The sequence below is a fragment of the Ranitomeya variabilis genome, chromosome 5 (assembly GCF_051348905.1).
Source record: "Ranitomeya variabilis isolate aRanVar5 chromosome 5, aRanVar5.hap1, whole genome shotgun sequence".
NCBI classification, from domain to species: domain Eukaryota; kingdom Metazoa; phylum Chordata; class Amphibia; order Anura; family Dendrobatidae; genus Ranitomeya; species Ranitomeya variabilis.
The window spans coordinates 649,169,887-649,188,578 of record NC_135236.1 but is presented as its reverse complement, the minus strand read 5'-3'; the positions used below and the strand labels follow the sequence as shown (position 1 = coordinate 649,188,578).

The 18,692-nt window shown below is 41.7% G+C and overlaps 1 protein-coding gene across 1 annotated transcript in view; it reads left to right on the top strand.

Moving 5' to 3' along the window:
• Nucleotides 1-18,369, top strand: part of FAT2 (FAT atypical cadherin 2) — a 101,143-nt gene extending 82,774 nt beyond the window's left edge. The window contains exons 15-24 of the mRNA XM_077266370.1: nucleotides 611-825; nucleotides 1,756-1,893; nucleotides 3,113-3,256; nucleotides 3,338-3,535; nucleotides 4,217-5,024; nucleotides 5,206-5,351; nucleotides 13,398-13,800; nucleotides 13,890-14,043; nucleotides 14,372-14,928; nucleotides 17,243-18,369. Of these exons, the coding sequence (XP_077122485.1) occupies nucleotides 611-825; nucleotides 1,756-1,893; nucleotides 3,113-3,256; nucleotides 3,338-3,535; nucleotides 4,217-5,024; nucleotides 5,206-5,351; nucleotides 13,398-13,800; nucleotides 13,890-14,043; nucleotides 14,372-14,928; nucleotides 17,243-17,703 (3,224 nt within the window). The 3' untranslated portion in view covers nucleotides 17,704-18,369. The remainder of the gene's footprint in view (nucleotides 1-610; nucleotides 826-1,755; nucleotides 1,894-3,112; nucleotides 3,257-3,337; nucleotides 3,536-4,216; nucleotides 5,025-5,205; nucleotides 5,352-13,397; nucleotides 13,801-13,889; nucleotides 14,044-14,371; nucleotides 14,929-17,242) is intronic.
• The last annotated feature ends 323 nt before the right edge of the window (nucleotides 18,370-18,692 follow it).

The following is an 18,692-nucleotide window of genomic DNA, read 5'->3' as shown; positions in this document are numbered from 1 at the left end:
ATACAATCACTGTTATATCAGCAGAAGATTATCACTTGGGAACTAGCTGTGTCATGACATGTAGTCCTTCTGCTGTATTTAACCCCGCCCCCACCACTGATTGGCAGCTTTCTGCCTATGCAAATGTACACAGAAAGCTGCCAATCAGTGGTGTGGGCGGAGTTATGTAGAGCTCAGCATTCAGAGAACTGCTAGATCTGCAGCAGAGAAAGCAGTGAATTTATCAAAACTACAGCAAGCAGCTTAGTAAGTGATACATGGCTTAAATAATGGTCTCTGTCCCTACTTCGTGCTGTGCCCAGATTACATAGAGGCCGTTTTTTCCCATTAATACCACCAAATGTTTTCATGAGCTGTGTGTATGCAGCTAAAAGTGTAATCACCACCCACTTACAATAGTGGCGCTGTTTTTGAAAGAAAGCAGTGATTTTAATGTGATTTCATAAACTTTTTTTTTAATGCTAAATTGATATCTAACCTAGCATACCAAATACGTCTTGACCCAGATGATCCATCCTGGATCCCAATGTTTGGAGACATTATTTGCTTGTTCCATTTTCTTTAGGTTTCATTCAGATAGGTGTAACTTATTGTTGTGTTTCGATCACAGGCAAGTTATACTTGAACAAAAAGTTGGATTATGAATCTCAACATCAGTTCTACCTGTCAGTCGAAGGCACAAGGGCGAGTTCTCCACCCCTGAGTGACGTCACGGTCCTTGTGGTCAACATCACCGATGTAAATGACAACAAGCCTATCTTCAGCCTGGAGGAGTACGAGACCGAAATCCGAGAGGATGCTGTTGTGGGCGACCTAATTGTGATGGTGAATAAGATCATTCTTCAATTTTACTATACACTATAAAATAGCGAAGTGCAGCCAGGATGTTATTCTTCTTGGGTTCCCAGCTATGGTTCTTTACGAGGACTTACAAATTTGTGGAGCCATTTTATTGAAGTGGTTTTAAAGAGGGCAAAATTACATTATTGAAATCAAGGGAATACAGAGGTAGCAGTAGCACATGGGCCTTTTTCCCTGAAAGTCCCTAAAGGCTCTTTTGCCAAATGAGACACCAGAATTGGCACGTGGTATGTTGGACCCATTACCTTCAAACTGAGCCTATAGGACCCCAAAGACATAAGATTAAAGTTGGCCAAAATTTTGACCGTAAAAATGTTCCTCGACTGTTTTGGTGAAGCTAATGAATGTTCCTTTTGGTCACTGCCTGATCTTAAATTATTGTTTCAAACATCACTTTTCGGCAGATGATCAGCACTGGCTGCATTGACTGAAAAAAAATATAACACTATCAACCAGGCCTGAGAGACTTTTTATTACCACCAATGAACAACCGTTCTTCTGACCAATGAAACGTCATTCATCGGGCCACCTTTATCTAATGTGCATGGACACCTTATGGCTATGGTCGTCCAACAAGTGATTATTATTGTTCAAAATACTAATCGAGCATGTTGGACTTTTTTTATCCGAAGATCAGCGCTGGCTGTATCATCAAACAAGGTTGAGGAGGCCTGAAATGCTTTTTTTTTTTTACAACTGACAAACCAACACGAGGTCATTCATTGGTCCACTTTTATCTGTTGTGTGTGGTGACCTTATCACTAGAATGTTTACAGCAGGAGATGAGTATGTTGATAATGCAGGAGACAGTGACCTGACATGTTCTTTTCATGTCAGTAATGCTATGTATGTGTGTTTTTTTTTCCATTGGTTAAATTTTCTTACCTCCTGTAGGTATCGGCTATCGATTTGGATGGACCAAGCAACAATAAGGTCACCTTCCAAATTGTGAGAGGGGACCCTATGGGCCACTTTTCAATACACCCCGAGCGAGGAGACCTAAGGGTTTTAAGTCGGCTAGATAGAGAGAAGGTGAGATCTTGTGCACAAAATGGTTGAGCCTGTCTCGTAAACTTTGAAAGTCCTACATCATAAGTAAAACGCACCGAAACGTTCAGGACATGTCTGGTTCTGTTCTTCCAGCTATTTTTAGAGTTTGATTGAAAATGTTATGTGAGTTTTTAGCTTTGATGTGTGTCCTGTTCTGGTTAATTTACTCTTCACATGCTATGCTGCCTGTATAATGTACGTCTTATCACATTGAAGCATCTTGTTCCATGTACTAATCAGTGTCAGTCTAAGGACCTTTGCGCTTCATTTTTGAGAGATGGCTCTTCCATACATCATTTGTACAAAATTGGGATTGGATTTCAGCACATGGGAATTGTAAAATAATCTGTATATACATTTTGCCCACTTTCTTGGAGGATCTAAAATGATGAACTGTGCCCAGATCCCATCCCTCATTGATCTGCACGTGAAAATGATGGTAAAAAAAACATCCTCTTAGCAAATGATATTCTGCTGGTGATAAAGTAAAGTATGAAATTAAATATTAGCAATAAACACAGCACAAAATATAATAAAATGCTTCTCAAGATGAACCAATCGAGTTCATATTGAATTTTTGGAAATTAGACCTGGCAAATTCGAACAATCTGAGATTTTGCGTGAATCGCCAAATATTCTGACTGCTACAATTCAGAAGATTGCATTAGCCATAGAAGGCTTACATGACCTTGGGCGCGATCGGGCATTTTAACGCCAGGCAGCTATCCCATTATATAGTATGGCACAGGCTATCATATCCTATATAAAAGCCAAAGCAGGGAATGAAGCGCTGCAACCATTTTGGGGTGAATCTGTTTAGTGAGAGAATGTCACTGTTTAGCAATAGAAATAGGGTGAAAAAGTAAAAAAATCTCTAAATATACTGTACAGATATTGTGAGTGACAAGTCAGGAAAGAGGAACATTACTGTGTTTAGCCAAAGTCATAAAGTTTGGGGTCATTTTGACATTATTAACCCTGTGTTTGTGAGACTAAAATGCGTTGGATACAGTACTTGGAGTCTTCAAAGTGTTTAGGGCAATTGGAGTAAATATTTTTGGTAAAAAAATCACTAAAGCTACCAAGTTCGAAGTTCAAAAGATTTGATGATCTCTAAATGTCTTCTTCTCCTGGAGACCATCTAATATGTAGATCTGTTCCTCTCCATGATACATATTTCTATGTTCTTCTTCCTTACCAGAAATCCAAATATTCCCTTGCGGTGCGAGCCACAGACAACGGTGTCCCGTCTCTCTTCAGTGAAGGACTCGTCCATGTCCACGTACTGGATGTGAATGACAACCCTCCCATGTTCTTACAGTCCAACTACAGTCTTGTGCTTCAGGTACGGGTCACTATTATGTGCGAGCTTCTTCATCAACTCCTAAAGATTTCTCTTACTTGACTTTTGACTTCATTTCCTCAGAATGGATCTCCAGCCGGGACTAGTGTTATGACACTCATTGTCATCGACAAGGATTCCCCCAAGCATGGACCACCCTTCAATTTCCGGATCCTTAAAGGAAATGAGGACAACGTGTTTCACATTAGCCAAGACGGTCTCCTGTCTACAACGTCTATTCTCACCAAAAGTGTGAGGGAGAAGTATGTGTTAAAGATCCAGGTAAGAATGTGTTCTTCATATTAGAATATATAATTAACCACAATGTACTTCAAGTGGAAAAAATAAAAGTTGCAGATAATAATATAATATACAACCCTGGACTCCAAACATAGTGCCCAATTGCTTAAAAGGGCCTGGAGACACCATGTTTTAGAGCAAAATGAGCTGAGAAGATTGAAATATATTTTGTAGAAGAACATTCACTTTAGGTTTAGGAGTCCCGTACATGGTCCTGTTCAGTGTTTGACAGCCCATAGGACCACCCACTGCACTCCTAAATTATCAGTTTTACTGAATCTTTTCCCACAAACTATATATTGGTCTGTTTGGCTAAAAGATGGTGACTACAGAGTGTACAGGATTTTCAATTAGATGGGTTCCTTTTATTACTAAAGCCCGTAATTAAGAAGTATTTATATGAAATAAGGCTTAGTAGGTGACGAGGGTCATCTGATTTGAAACCCATGACTTCTTTTTCTTGAATGTCTTGAAAACAATAAGTAATGTGTCCATCACTCATGGTCTGTATTGACAATGCCGTGCCAATAGGTCCATAAAAGTAGTTAAAATTATGTGTCCAACCTTGGATCTTGCTGTCAACTTGGAAATAAAAATGTATCGACAGCTTGGGTTCTCTAAAATAGCATTAGCCCCCACTTATTTCTAATTATTATTTTGTAGGTTACGGACAGTGGCACTCCTCATCTCTCCTCATCCACATTTATCAGTATTCAAGTCATTGACCGAAGCCGACACTCGCCTACAGTGCTGCCATTAGAGATCTTCATCACCAGTAGTGAGGTGTCTTTCCATGGCAGTGTTTTGGGCAAGCTTCATGCCACAGACCAGGATCCTCATGACACATTGATGTACAGGTTGGCCGAAGAGGAAATGAGAAAAGGCCTCTTCTCTGTAGGAATAACAGATGGCAAAGTGATAGCGCTTGAAAGTCTTCAACATGGACATTACTTCTTCAACGTCACAGTCAGCGATGGGACATTTTCATCTATAGCTTCGGTACATATCTATGTATGGTGCTTTAGTGACGAAGCTCTTCAGCAAGCATTGGTTCTACGTTTCAGAAAACTATCTCCGGAGGACTTCATAGGTGACCATTGGAGAAGTTTCCAAAGGTTTCTTGGAAACCTTCTAACCATGGACCGCCAACAGATTCAGATGGCCAGTCTACAGAAGAATGAGGAGTCTTCTTCTTTGGACCTTGTATTGGTGACTGGAACAGGTTCCAACTCAATTAGAAGTCCTCAAATTATTTCAGAGAAAATCAGTGCGGCCAGGCGTGAGCTGGACCAGACTGTGGGGTTACACATGGACAACATATTTTACCTGCCCTGTCATGGAGCCCAATGCAAAAGTCGTACCTGCCATGAGGTGATAAAACTGGACCAGTCAGTATTATCTTCTTACAGCACTGCCCGTCTGAGCGTTATTACACCACAATACAGTCTACAACAAGTCTGCACGTGCAACAGTAAGTCCATCATTCTAGATGTATCCTTACGGGAGGGGGCTTTCTTCATTCCTATGAAATTATTTTGGTTTCTCTTTGTCAAGAAGGACTAGAAAAATGTCAAAGTCTTTGGCATACATGTTCAACTATCTGATAACATCTAAAGTTCTAAACATCTAAACATCCAAACTTTTATCATTAGGTACTGCCTCAAGATTTGATGGGCAAAGCTTTTTGCATTATCGTCAAGACATCTCCAGAGAATGGAAGATCAAGCTAAAGCTTAAGACCCATCAACCTCAATTTGTCGTGTTGCATATTAATGGTTCTGCCTCTTCTCTGCTGGAGGTAAGCTAAAAAGATGGAAAAAATTAATGGATGTATGTCAAAAAGTATTACTAAATAAACTATTTTTTTATTGTAAGGTTAACTAGTTATGGAGCCCTTATCTCTACCTTAGACATTTACGACAGATCCATGGGAAATCAGACAAGTCTGAGACCTGGACCTATCTCTAGAACGAGGGCACCTGACTTCGTCCAACTGAGTTTAAGTCTGGAATAGAAAGAAATGGTAGAACATTTCAAGATCTAAGCCCCGGGAACATTTCCATTCCTTAGAAACTTAGCTATTTGGAGGTCAAGCATGCCCACTACCACTCCACGCAGCTCCATGATAGTTAAGGAACAAGCCAAGAGACAAGTGCTAGTAGACCACGTTCTCCACTTCCTCTCCACCAAGAACTGTCATCCAAGTTCTTTCATGACTCCCATAGAGTTGTATGGAGCAGTAGTGGGCATGCTCGATCCCCAATTCATACAAATCCAGTTGATGGGTGTTTTTTTGTGGTATTTATCTTACTCCTAATAATATGTAATATAACATTTTACCGACAATTGTGGAACCATTTAGTATCACGATCTGTAAGATTATACAGTATATATAGGTTAAGGCTCCGTTCACACGTCCAGTCATCACCTGTCTGTAACACTGAAAAAAAACCTGGATCCCTTACAAAAAGAAGCAAAAAATGAATGCAAAATCAAAACCAGGGTTGTCCATCTTTTGGCCCAATATATATATATATTTTTTTACTTAAATGCATGTATTTGGGGCTAAAAATCTTTTAAGCAATTGAGTTTTATAAAAAAAAAATCATTATTAGGTTTTTACAGTCTTCTTGTTTCCCCTGCACATTCAGAATTAATGTGACGATAAGTCAGCAGATAAAACGATAACTATTTCTCCATCAGATTATCATAAGCGGGCTCACTGATGGGTCCTCGGTTAACTCTTTCTGCAGCCGGCAATAGACAGTGTCAAACCGAGACTATAGAAGGCAAATGGTGCAAAATTTGTAACGGAACCCAATTGCAAAACATGATTTTGAGCCCAAAATAAATGCAATAAAAAAATAAAAATTGTTACAAAAGCCCCCGAAAAAAAAGGATAAGTTTAAAAACTTCCATTTTGCATCTGTTTTCGTTCCCTTTTGAACAGATCCGGTTTTCCTACTGTAGAGGTAGTGTTCTGTGCTGAAAAAAACGGATCTGTTAACAGATTAAATAATGGATGAACATTGGATATGATCCATTTCCAAGTTCCTATCCATTTTTTTTTTTATAGCGGCTAGAAAGGTAACAAATATAAAAAATATTATGACTTTTCTGTCCCCCTTCAGATAAATGTGTCCTGTACTGGACGGTTTTATTTCTGTTTTTTATGATCAAAACGGATCCAAAAAAGGGAAATAATGTGTGAACAGAGCCTTAGCAGACATCAGCTTCAGGCTGGAGTCACACTTGGCGTAAGACAATACGCCACGTATTATACGTCTGTACTACGGCCGTAATACGGAGAAATGTTCCCAAAATATTGATCCGTAGTCAGGGTGTGTCAGCGTATTTTGCGCATGGCATCCTCCGTATGTAATCCGTATGGCATCCGTACTGCGAGATTTTCACGCAGGCTTGCAAAACCGACATCTAATGGATTTATGTGCTCAAATGTTCGGGAAAACATATATACAGTATATATATATATATATATATATATATATATATATATATATATATATATATATACACTCACCGGCCACTTTATTAGGTACACCATGCTAGTAACGGGTTGGACCCCTTTTGCCTTCAGAACTGCCTCAATTCTTCGTGGCATAGATTCAACAAGGTGCTGGAAGCATTCCTCAGAGATTTTGGTCCATATTGACATGATGGCATCACACAGTTGCCGCAGATTTGTCGGCTGCACATCCCAAAGATGCTCCATACAAGGCAGGATGGATCCATGCTTTCATGTTGTTTACGCCAAATTCTGACCCTACCATCCGAATGTCGCAGCAGAAATCGAGACTCATCAGACCAAGCAACGTTTTTCCAATCTTCTACTGTCCAATTTCGATGAGCTTGTACAAATTGTAGCCTCAGTTTCCTGTTCTTAGCTGAAAGGAGTGGTACCCGGTGTGGTCTTCTGCTGCTGTAGCCCATCTGCCTCAAAGTTCGACGCACTGTGCGTTCAGAGATGCTCTTAGGCCTACCTTGGTTGTAACGGGTGGCGATTTGAGTCACTGTTGCCTTTCTATCAGCTCGAACCAGTCTGCCCATTCTCCTCTGACCTCTGGCATCAACAAGGCATTTCCGCCCACAGAACTGCCGCTCACTGGATTTTTTTTCTTTTTCGGACCATTCTCTGTAAACCCTAGAGATGGTTGTGCGTGAAAATCCCAGTAGATCAGCAGTTTCTGAAATACTCAGACCAGCCCTTCTGGCACCAACAACCATGCCACGTTCAAAGGCACTCAAATCACCTTTCTTCCCCATACTGATGCTCGGTTTGAACTGCAGGAGATTGTCTTGACCATGTCTACATGCCTAAATGCACTGAGTTGCCGCCATGTGATTGGCTGATTAGAAATTAAGTGTTAACAAGAAGTTGGACAGGTGTACCTAATAAAGTGGCCAGTGAGTGTATATGTCATTGAGACACATATATATATATTCTGTATTTAGATTTCATTCAGCGCGATATCTGTGAAAAGCCGGTAATTCAATTGCCGGCTTTTCATTTCTCCTGCACAAACCCGACATGATATGAGACATGGTTACATACAGTAAACCATCTCATATCCCCCTTTTTTTTTTTGCATATTCCACACTACTAATGTTAGTAGTGTGTATGTGCAAAATTTCCGCGCTGTAGCTGCTAAAATAAAGGGTTAAATGGCGGAAAAAATTGGCGTGGGCTCCCGCGCAATTTTCTCCGCCAGAATGGTAAAGCCAGTGACTGAGGGCAGATATTAATAGCCAGGAGAGGGTCCATGGTTATTGGCCCCCCCGTGGCTACAAACATCTGCCCCCAGCCACCCCAGAAAAGGCACATCTGGAAGATGCGCCTATTCTGGCACTTGGCCACTCTCTTCCCACTCCCTGTAGCGGTGGGATATGGGGTAATGAAGGGTTAATGTCACCTTGCTATTGTAAGGTGACATTAAGCCAGATTAATAATGGAGAGGCGTCAATTATGACACCTATCCATTATTAATCCAATTGTTTGAAAGGGTTAAAAAACACACACACACACATGATTTAAAAGTATTTTAATGAAATAAACACAGCGGTTGTTGTAATAATTTATTGCTCTCTCAATCCATTTCCAGGCCCTCGCTTGGCAAAATAATAAACGCACAAGATACATACCTTCTGATGTCAGATCACGTCCAACGAGGTAATCCATCTGAAGGGGTTAACTAATATTACAGGCACGAGCTGCGATAAACCACTCGCTCGTGCCTGTAATCCCCGGGTGCTGAAAGGAAAGCTGGATCTGTACTTACATTGAGTCGCGGTGATGCGCCCTCTGGTGGATGTTCTCATGAACTGCAGCCTGGGAACTTTTTCCCACGCTCCAGGTCATATGAGGACATCCACCAGGGGGCGCATCACCGCGACTGAAGGAAATGTAGGTCAATGACCTACATTTCATTCATTCGCCGGGGAATTACAGGCACGAGCGAGTGCATTAGCAGGGCTCGTGCCTGTAAAATAATTAACCCCTTCAGATGGATTACATCGTGGGAAGTGATCGGACATCAGAAGGTATGTATCTTGTGCGTTTATTATTTTGCCAAGTGAGGGTTTCCTAATGGATTGAGAGAACAATAAATTATTACAACAACCGCTGTGTTTATTTCATTAAAATACTTTTAAATCATGTGTGTGTGTGTTTTAACCCTTTCAAACAATTGGATTAATAAAGGATAGGTGTCATAATTGACGCCTCTCCATTATTAATCTGGCTTAATGTCACCTTACAATAGCAAGGTGACATTAACCCTTCATTATCCCATATCCCACCGCTACACAGGAGTGGGAAGAGAGTGGCCAAGTGCCAGAATAGGCGCATCTTCCAGATGTGCCTTTTCTGGGGTGGCTGGGGGCAGATGTTTTTAGCCACGGGGGGGCCAATAACCATGGACCCTCTCCTGGCTATTAATATCTGCCCTCAGTCACTGGCTTTACCATTCTGGCGGAGAAAATTGCGCGGGAGCCCACGCCAATTTTTTCCGCCATTTAACCCTTTATTTTAGCAGCTACAGCGCGGAAATTTTGCACATACACACTACTAACATTAGTAGTGTGGAATATGCAAAAAAAAAAAGGGGATATGAGATGGTTTACTGTATGTAATCATGTCTCATATCATGTCGGGTTTGTGCAGGAGAAATGAGAAGCCGGCAATTGAATTACCGGCTTTTCACTAACACCGCTGCGTATTTCTCGCAAGTCACACTGCTGGTCCGTGTGGAATCCGTATTTTTCTCGCCCCCATAGACTTTCATTGGCGATTTTTTTGCGCAATACGCTGACAAACGCAGCATGCTGCGATTTTGTACGGCCGTAGAAAGCCGTATAATACTGAACCGTAATATACGGCTAATAGGAGCAGCCCCATTGAGAATAATTGTGCCGTATGTAATGCGAGTTTTACGGACGTAGTTTCTGCGCTCTTACGTCCGTAAAACACGCATGTGTGACCCCAGCCTCAGGATGGAAGATTATTAGATCTTTTATTTGCTCCAATTAGGGAATTCATAGACCTGTGGGATCGGGTCATTAATCTCCTGCGCAGGTGGCAGAGGATAGTTGGAGTTTTCAGCCCCCTGTAATCTCTTTCCCCGTCCTCCTCCGCTGTTATAGTAGCCGTCGTTACACGTGCCAAATTCCTGCTATAACAGGATGCCAAGTTTTCAGTACCAATCTTTCAGCGTCCATTGTGCAGCTGCAGATAAGCTTCTCCAAAACAGAACCCCCACTAATCTTTTACACCTTCTTTAACGGGGATTTTCCAGGAATAGAAAAAAAAAAGTTTTTTTTTTTTTCTAGAAACAGTGCCACACTTGTTAACAGGTTGTGTCTGGTATTGCAGTTACTGATGAGCGAACATACTGGGATCAGGTGTTATCTGAGCATGCTCAGGCGCTATCTGAGTGTCTTCAGCGTGCTCGAAAAATATGTCCGAGTCCCCGCGGCTCCATGTCTCGCGGCTGGAGGGATTGTCTGTTTATTAGGCTGTCGAACAGCCGTGAGACATACAACTCGGAAATATTTTTCTGGCACGCCAAAGACACTCGGCTAACACCTCTCCTTTTCTCAGGAATTTTATAAAGCTGAAAAATCTTATTTTTAGAATTTTTTTGGTTGCTTCTTGAGCGCTTTTTTCCACTTGTTTTATTGAAACTTTTTTCCTGCTTTTTTGGAGCACATTTTTAATTAATTCTGTTTTTATTAAATCCCTTAAAAAATGAGAAAAAGGGTTAGAAAACAAACACGATAATTTTCCCCTACAAATAGCAACATTCTTTTGATCGATTTGTTAGGTCCATTATTTTGACTAGACCCTCTTAAAAACAAGCGGCAAAAGACCCAGTATGAACATACCCATACTGGGAAAAATGAACATCCGTGTCACCACTTTGAAGTGGCACAAAAAGGCTATAAAAAATGTTTGAGGAAAAAAAAACTCTTCCAAAATGCTTTAAAAAACTCTTCAAAACTGCATCGGGAAATATAAAACTCCTCCAAAAACTCCCCCACCAAGGAGGTTTTCGTAAACGAGTTTCCAATGAGAAAACTTTTTGACCAACCTAAGGGTATGCACACACCTAAGACTTTTTGGAGCAGAAACGGAGTGGAAACCTCCAATTCTCAGGAGGATTTTGAGAGTTTCCGTACAGTTTCTGCTCCAAAAACTCCTAAATAAAAAAAACTCAGTCTGAACACAAACTAAGGGTTACACACCCTCTTTTTCAGGTGGATTCCATCTAAAAAAAAAGAGCTAAAAAAAATGTTCAAACAATTAACACAATGCCCCGCATTTTTTTGAACTGTCTTGGAAAACTTGACGGCGATTCATATTCACGTACCCTAAGAGAGATCTTCTACCCCATTCCTGTTGCTCGCCTTTAAACGCTCTCAAACGCTGTTTTTTACTAGGTGGAAGTCAAAATTGGACTCCATATTCGAGATGTGCTCCTAAAAGGGATTTATAGAGGGGTAATATTACATTGAGGTCACAAGTTTAGCTTTTTTTACATACCCTAAAATGTTCTTTGCTTTTGCAGCTGCTGCTTGGCATTGAGCGCTGCTGCTGAGCATTCTCGTAACCAGAACACACAAGTCCTTCTTTGTTTTTTCCCATTTATTATACATGTAGCATACTACGGTTTAGTTGCATGACTTTAACCAGCATTACAATTCATCTGCCATGTTCCTGCCCGCTGTTGACGTTTTTATAGCTACGACACAAGACCTAATGTGACCAGGAAGGATGTATGGATGAGCAGGCAGCTTTGCCCAGAGGCGTCCTGATCCCGACACGTCTCCGCTTGCCCAGATGTCTTCTTAACTAGAATTCTTGTCCTTTTTTTTTTGAAACATGGAAAGTGAAGACTTCATGATTTAGCAGGAGAGGAGATTCATCACTGGTGGCGGCCATATCAGAAGTGTCAATCATTACTATATCTACAACCAGTCCCTGATCTGCTGCCAAACCAACGAGTAGGAGACTCCCGAGTTCATGCACCTCGGGCGGCAGCGGCGGCTGGCATTGTCTCTGATCGCTACAAGAGAAAACAAGTTCTGGGTGTTTTTGACATTTTGTAGCTGATAAAATAAATTAGTTTCAAAATTTGTCCGTAAACGTGTGCGCCGCCGGACTCGCTGCTTCTGGTTTCTGCTTGCTAAGTGCTTGAAGATTTGGCACCTGGTCCGAGAAGTAATTAAGACGACTCTCTGTACTCCTAGAATCTGTTCGTGTCCTTGAAGAAGTCATTATTCAGTTACACAATCACTTCAGTTATCAAAACGCTGGAGATGGCGCTATGGTTTTATGACTGCCCCCTGCTGGTCACTCTGGGTACTGCTCGTTAATTCAGTAGCGGCATTTGCCATGAGTAGACACTTAGCTTCAATGATAATTGATATAATTAAGAGATTGTTTAACCATGTGACAGGGTGCACTGCCATTACGTTCAGACCTGAATGCCGGATACATTTTTAGTCTTGTCAAGATTTTTTACGCTCCTCCTAGTGGTGGCTGCAGGAAAACCAAAATATTGACACTTATTGAAGACTTATCACTTACCATAAATATGTCTTTTCATTATCTGGCATAAATGCCGCTGTTCTCCTGAATCCGGCGATGTTTTTCTTTTATTCCTGCGCCTCTCCGTTCCTGAGATATGGCCCCTTCTTGACTGCATCTAAATCTAGTTATTTAAGACAAGGGGGTGTGGTCCTCAAGAAGACACCCCCAGAAAAGAATTGAGGATCAGCCCACTTGGCTAACAAGACCAGATTGATACAGGAGGATGAAAAGGCCATATCTCAGGAATGGAGAGGCGCAGGAACAAAAGGAGAACATCGTCGGATTCAGGAGAACAGCAGCGTTTACAACAGGTATATATAAAAAATCTATAGCAAGTGGCAGGTCCTCTTTAAAGGGGTTGTCTCATGAAGATAACACCTGTCCAGGTGCTATAGTAGAGCACATGAGCATTATAACAAGGTTCCTCCGATAGGAGGCCCATCCTTGAGTCAGATCGGAGAGCTGTTTGCCAGGGGTACCAAGAGATCGACTCTCCCGCAGGCGATCAGCTGATCACCCCAGGGGCCTCTGATGATACTGCCCCTTTAACGCTTATTAGTACAACTAGATCCATTTAGACTAAAAAAAATAAAATGGTTTCGATGGGTTGAGTTTCACTTTAAAGATGGATTTTTCGGTCTTAAATAGTGAATATACAGTTGGGCAATATTGTCTTGTCACATATGAGTATATGGCCTATCGCAATATTTATTTTTTTCTTTGACCCTTTCGCAGGTTGATAATGGCTACCTGCATTATAAGCATCTCTGCCAAGGAGCTACCACCCACAATCTGCTACTGAAGTCACAAGTAAATGATGGGGCTTTTCATACCATTCTGCTAGAGGTAACAAGTGCCAAAGTCAAACTGCATGTGGATGGTGTGGACATGGAGCAACCACTACCACCATGCCCTGGGCCGACATCTCACCTGATCATTGGTGGTCTCATACTAGAAGACCTCGTCTCTCGGGGATTTCAGGGCTGTATGGACGACATAATCATTAATGGGCAAACAGCGGCAAGCCTGGGACCAACTCTTCATCAGAAAGGGATAATGCCCTGCTGTGAACATACCCACGCCTGTGGCCAAGAGCCGTGCGCCAGTGGCAGGATGTGCGTAGACTTGGTCAATGGTGGTAAGTACTTTACCAAACAGCTACGAAGAGTTATCTGATCAGTACTCGGTATGCAAATATATATACTTATATTACCCTTATTCCTCCAGGATATTCATGCCTTTGTCATTCTCCATTTATGGGTCCAAAATGCAATCTGGATGTGGACCCATGTGCCACATCTTCCTGCATGCATGGGAGAACGTGTACACCTATGTCCAATGGTTTCACCTGCAGCTGCCCTCCGGGATATGAGGGTGAGAGGTGAGTATCCAGCACTATTTTATACAAGATTAGGTAGCTTTTAGCAGTAGTGTGATGTCCTGGAGAATTGGGACCAACGTTTGGTTATCAAAGGTGGCTTCATCCAGATTTCTCACTTTGAGTGTGGGTATCAACTCAAGAATTCTTGAAAGTAGAGGACTAACAAGCGTTACGACAAGCACTCTGGTCTAAGATGGTTAAGGTTGTGAGGGTGTCAACCAGCCCCAGAAGTGGTTCCCTTTTACTAAAGATACACAAACAAGCCCCTTTAATGCGAATGCTAGCCATTTTGAATTCAGCATTTATAATTATCCTTTTTTTCTTTCAGATGTCACGTTGCGTCGAGAAGCTGTGAAGATGGGTCCTGTGGACCGGCTGACCTCTGCACACCCAGCGGCACGTGCAACTGCAGTGATGTTAATGGTGGGCAGCTGTGTGCCGAGGTGGATATGCCAGGAAAAGATAAAAGATCCCTTATCTCTGGAGCTCAGGAGATCGTTGAGATCCTAGGAGGAGTCCTTGCAGTCCTGTTCTTAGTGGGGCTTTTCGTCATTTTCAGAAAACGTATTTGCAAACGAGCCAGTAGCCATAAAGCTACTCCACAAGAAGATCCAGACATCAAGCAATATATATCCAGGGACATAGGAGTGGGCACCCAAGGGGCACCCATGGAACTTAACCTTCTCAGTTCTGTACCTCGGAATCAGTTGGATGCTGAAGGTCAATCAAGGAGAAACAATGTTCCAGAGCTACTCATCTTCTGTAAACCACAGGGAGCCCGGGGTCCGGCCGTCTGCAGTGTGGCTCCTAATCTACCTCCAGCTCCTCCGTCCAGTTCTGACAACGAGTCCATTGCCAAGAACAACTGGGATTGTGACGAGAGCAGTAAGTGTTTCTTCTATCTTCTCAGATACCAAGCTCCACTAGATGGTAAAGAAAGAGTAGGCTCAAGCTAACCCTGACCTAAAGATAGGGTCACAGAGAACATCAATGTGCCATCTGTATGGATAAGAAGGGCTAAAATAGGGTCCCAAATTGGGAACCCCAGTCTATGATATCTGTATGGTCTAATGTTGCAGCTAGAAGGAACCAACACATGAGACAAAGCCGTAGATGGGCTTTCTTGGGGCAAAGGCCCATATCGTAGACAGGCAAGTTAGTCAAGAATATACTCTAATATTATGTCTAGCACTGAAATAATTTTTGAAAGGGAATCAGTAATCAGCTTTTCCCTATTAAAGCCGTTGCCACCACGTTCTTCAGCCTTTTAATATATTCTTAACAAGCTCACTATTCCCAAAAACAGCGGTGTATACCTTATGAAAAAGTTTGGATTTGTCCAGTGAGCCCCGAGAGGTCCAATGTGCCTCTTCTGACCATGCTCGGTGCCATCTCTGCCTTTTAGTGCCACCCTTCCACCCATGAATAACGTGGAGGATGTCTTCTACTTCACCCACAAAGCCATCAATCATAGATGGAGAAGAGGTGTTATAAGAGGGGGCGCCAAGCATGGTCCTGAAATTACCATCAGAACGCTTGGTGCTCATTAGGATGAAAGGGAAATGGCGCTGTCTGGGGGACATAGTGGGCATGTTAGAAATGTATTAAAGGGACTCTGTCACCAGATTTGTGCCACATACTCTGAGAGCATCATAATGTAGCGACAGAGACCCTGATTCCAGTGATGTGTCAATTACTCGGCTGCTTGCTGTAGTTGATAAAACCACTGTCATCAGCAGGAGATTTTCACTAGCAAACCTGCTGCCATGTAGTCCTCCATATTCATGAAAGCTGTATAACCCCGTCCCCACCACTGATTCGCAGCTTTCTGCCTTTGCACAGGGTACACAGAAAGCAGCCAATCAGTGGTGTGGGCGCGGTTATACAGAGCTCAACAATCAGAGAACCGCTAGATCTGCAAAAGTGATTTTAATCAAAACTGCAGCAAGCAGCCAGATAAGTGACACATCGCTGGAATCAAGGTCTCTGCTCCTTCATCATGCTGTTCTCAGATGGGATAGCAAAATCCTAGAAACAGATTCCCCTTAAAAGGCTGAAAAGCATGGTGCCAATGGCTTTTATAGGGAAAATGTGATGATAGGTTCCCATTAAAGAATTAAACACAGCTCCTCAAGTGGTTTCCTAGGACTACAATATTAACGGCTTAACAATACTGAATCATTGAGAGTCCAACAGTAATCAACTACCTTTATTTGATTACCAGGCAAAGCAGTGTCTGTACTTTGTATTACAGTGAATAGGACTGACGTGTAATACCGCGCACAGCCACTAGTAACAGTATGGAGCTATAACTGGACAATTTAGAGGAGCACCACATACTATTGAAGCGGCTAACCAGCAGGGGTGCCTGAAGTCAGACCCCCACCAATTTAATAATGATGAACAAGTCTAAAAATTAGTAATCAATTTTTTACTTCCTAGAAAACCCCTTTAACTCTTGCTATAAGCTGATTTTCCCCAGATATTACACCTTTTCTAAACTTTTATAAAGAGTCCCTTTAAGAGGAATGCCAATCTGCCAGAAGGCAGCACTGCGAGGTGTAGACTTGTGATGTTACTGACCCCTTGTGGCCGGTCTGAGTGACAGCAGCAAAGATGCTACTTGTTGTCACTCCCTTCAGTCAGAGGCCTGGAATTCCCTGCAGTGTATCTACATGTTTTTGATTGACAGCCCTTACTCTCTGTAAGCTCCAGGAATGTCGGAGTCATTTCGCTACCTTTGTTTGTCGGCTCTGGGAGTGGAACGCTATGACATTATCACACGTTCTAGCTTTACCCTTTGTGACAAGTAGTCTAATGAATGCAATTTTTTTCCCCAATCAGTAAGGAGAACTAGGTCTGTTATTTTGTATAGCATACGATGTTTTCCAGATATGCCCAATACGGAAATGGAGGATGTAAAGCTGCACAACTGGGCAGATCTGCCATTTATAAAGCTAGGTGACAACTTCCGTTAAAACCATAATTCCGATCATATTGGTTTCCACTCCTGTTTTTGCACAATATACCTAATACCTAAGAAATGACTAAATATAATTTTTGCTCAGTTGATATAAGAAAACAACTTGGGACTTAATTGGGTTTTTTCGATCTCAGATGAAAATGCCCTTTAAGAGCTAGTAGCCTACTCCTTGGCCATTATCCCCCTTCTTATACTGTTTGTCTTCTTATGTTCCAGTGTATGCAGGAGATTCATCATTTTGGCAGTCTGGCTATAATCCTATGGAAATACAGAGATATCCACAATCAAAACCCTCAACTGCACCTCCTATCCCACCTCTTCCAAGACAACCGGAGCAGGAGCCCTTATTTGGTGGGTTCCCATTTCCTTTGGAAACAAGCAAAAGAAGAGCCCCAATTTCTCCTTGTTATAGCAACCGCAACCTGGATGATTTTCTTGAACAACCATCTACTTGTAATGACCAATACACTGCCATCAGCTATTATCCCTCACAACTCATGCAGCCTAAAGGCTTACCTTATCCAACTGAGAATGGAGTCCAACGTCTTAACGTACGGCTGAGTGTGGCACAGCCCTCTTATGCTGACTGTAGTGTCCCACCAATGACCAATTCAACTTTCCGGGCTCCAGATCTGGCAGAAAGTGACTATGGCAGCTGTGAAGAAGTTATGTTTTAAAACTGAGCAGTGATTGGTTATAGAAGGTCAAGAAAAGACCTAGAGAAAACAAAGAAGAGAGGCCATACACAAGATTGCTACAGTAAGACTACGTAGATGATCTAGGTATTCTGCAGCAAAAAATTGGGAACCGCCATGGGGTTCTCATCTGTGCCATCATCAGGAAGAATATCTTTAAGCATCTAAATACTATGTAATACTGTGGAGAATGTATTCATTCAGTTTGTGGAATAAAGGAACTATGGAAGAGGGTAATATCTTGAAATAAGATTATACAGAACTCAAATATTCCTATAACATGCTGAGCATGAAACATTTAAGTCCTGGTGACATTAAAAAGCCACACGGCACACAGTATTATTACCTCTGGCAGGGAATTTAGTTGTGAGCCCTTTGAAGGTGACCACACCTTAAAGTCTTTTTTTTTTTATCAAAAAGAAACAACTTTTGGAAAACAGTGAATCTCATGACTAAGACATATACTACTGTCACCAGGGTGTATACAAATATTACAACAGTGATACTGTAAGTTATGTATATTGTGTTTGCTGCCATTGAGGGTAATGGACACTTCTATTCCCTCCATAAATGTATAATATTGTTATATTGTATCATTTTGTGTATATAGCTGTATTTTTAAAAACATTAAATATAATTTTTTAAATACTTCTGTTAATGAAAATATATAATATAATCTTATCTTAAAGGATCATGCACCTGGTACAAAGATATGAGGTCTCATGCAAACAGCTGTTTTACAGCTGTGATGTCACAGAACATCTATAATGAAAACAGTGATGTCATAGAACTAATAGACATGAACATAATTGTAGAGCAAATTAATAATGTACAAGGCTAATAATAGCCATGAATTCAGGAATTCTGGAAAAGAGGGAAGACCTCCTGAAAGATGGCAAATTTCCCCGGCAGCAGCAAAACAAGTACTTCCAGGTTAATTGTGCGTGATATCGAGACTTCCAGATGATTTA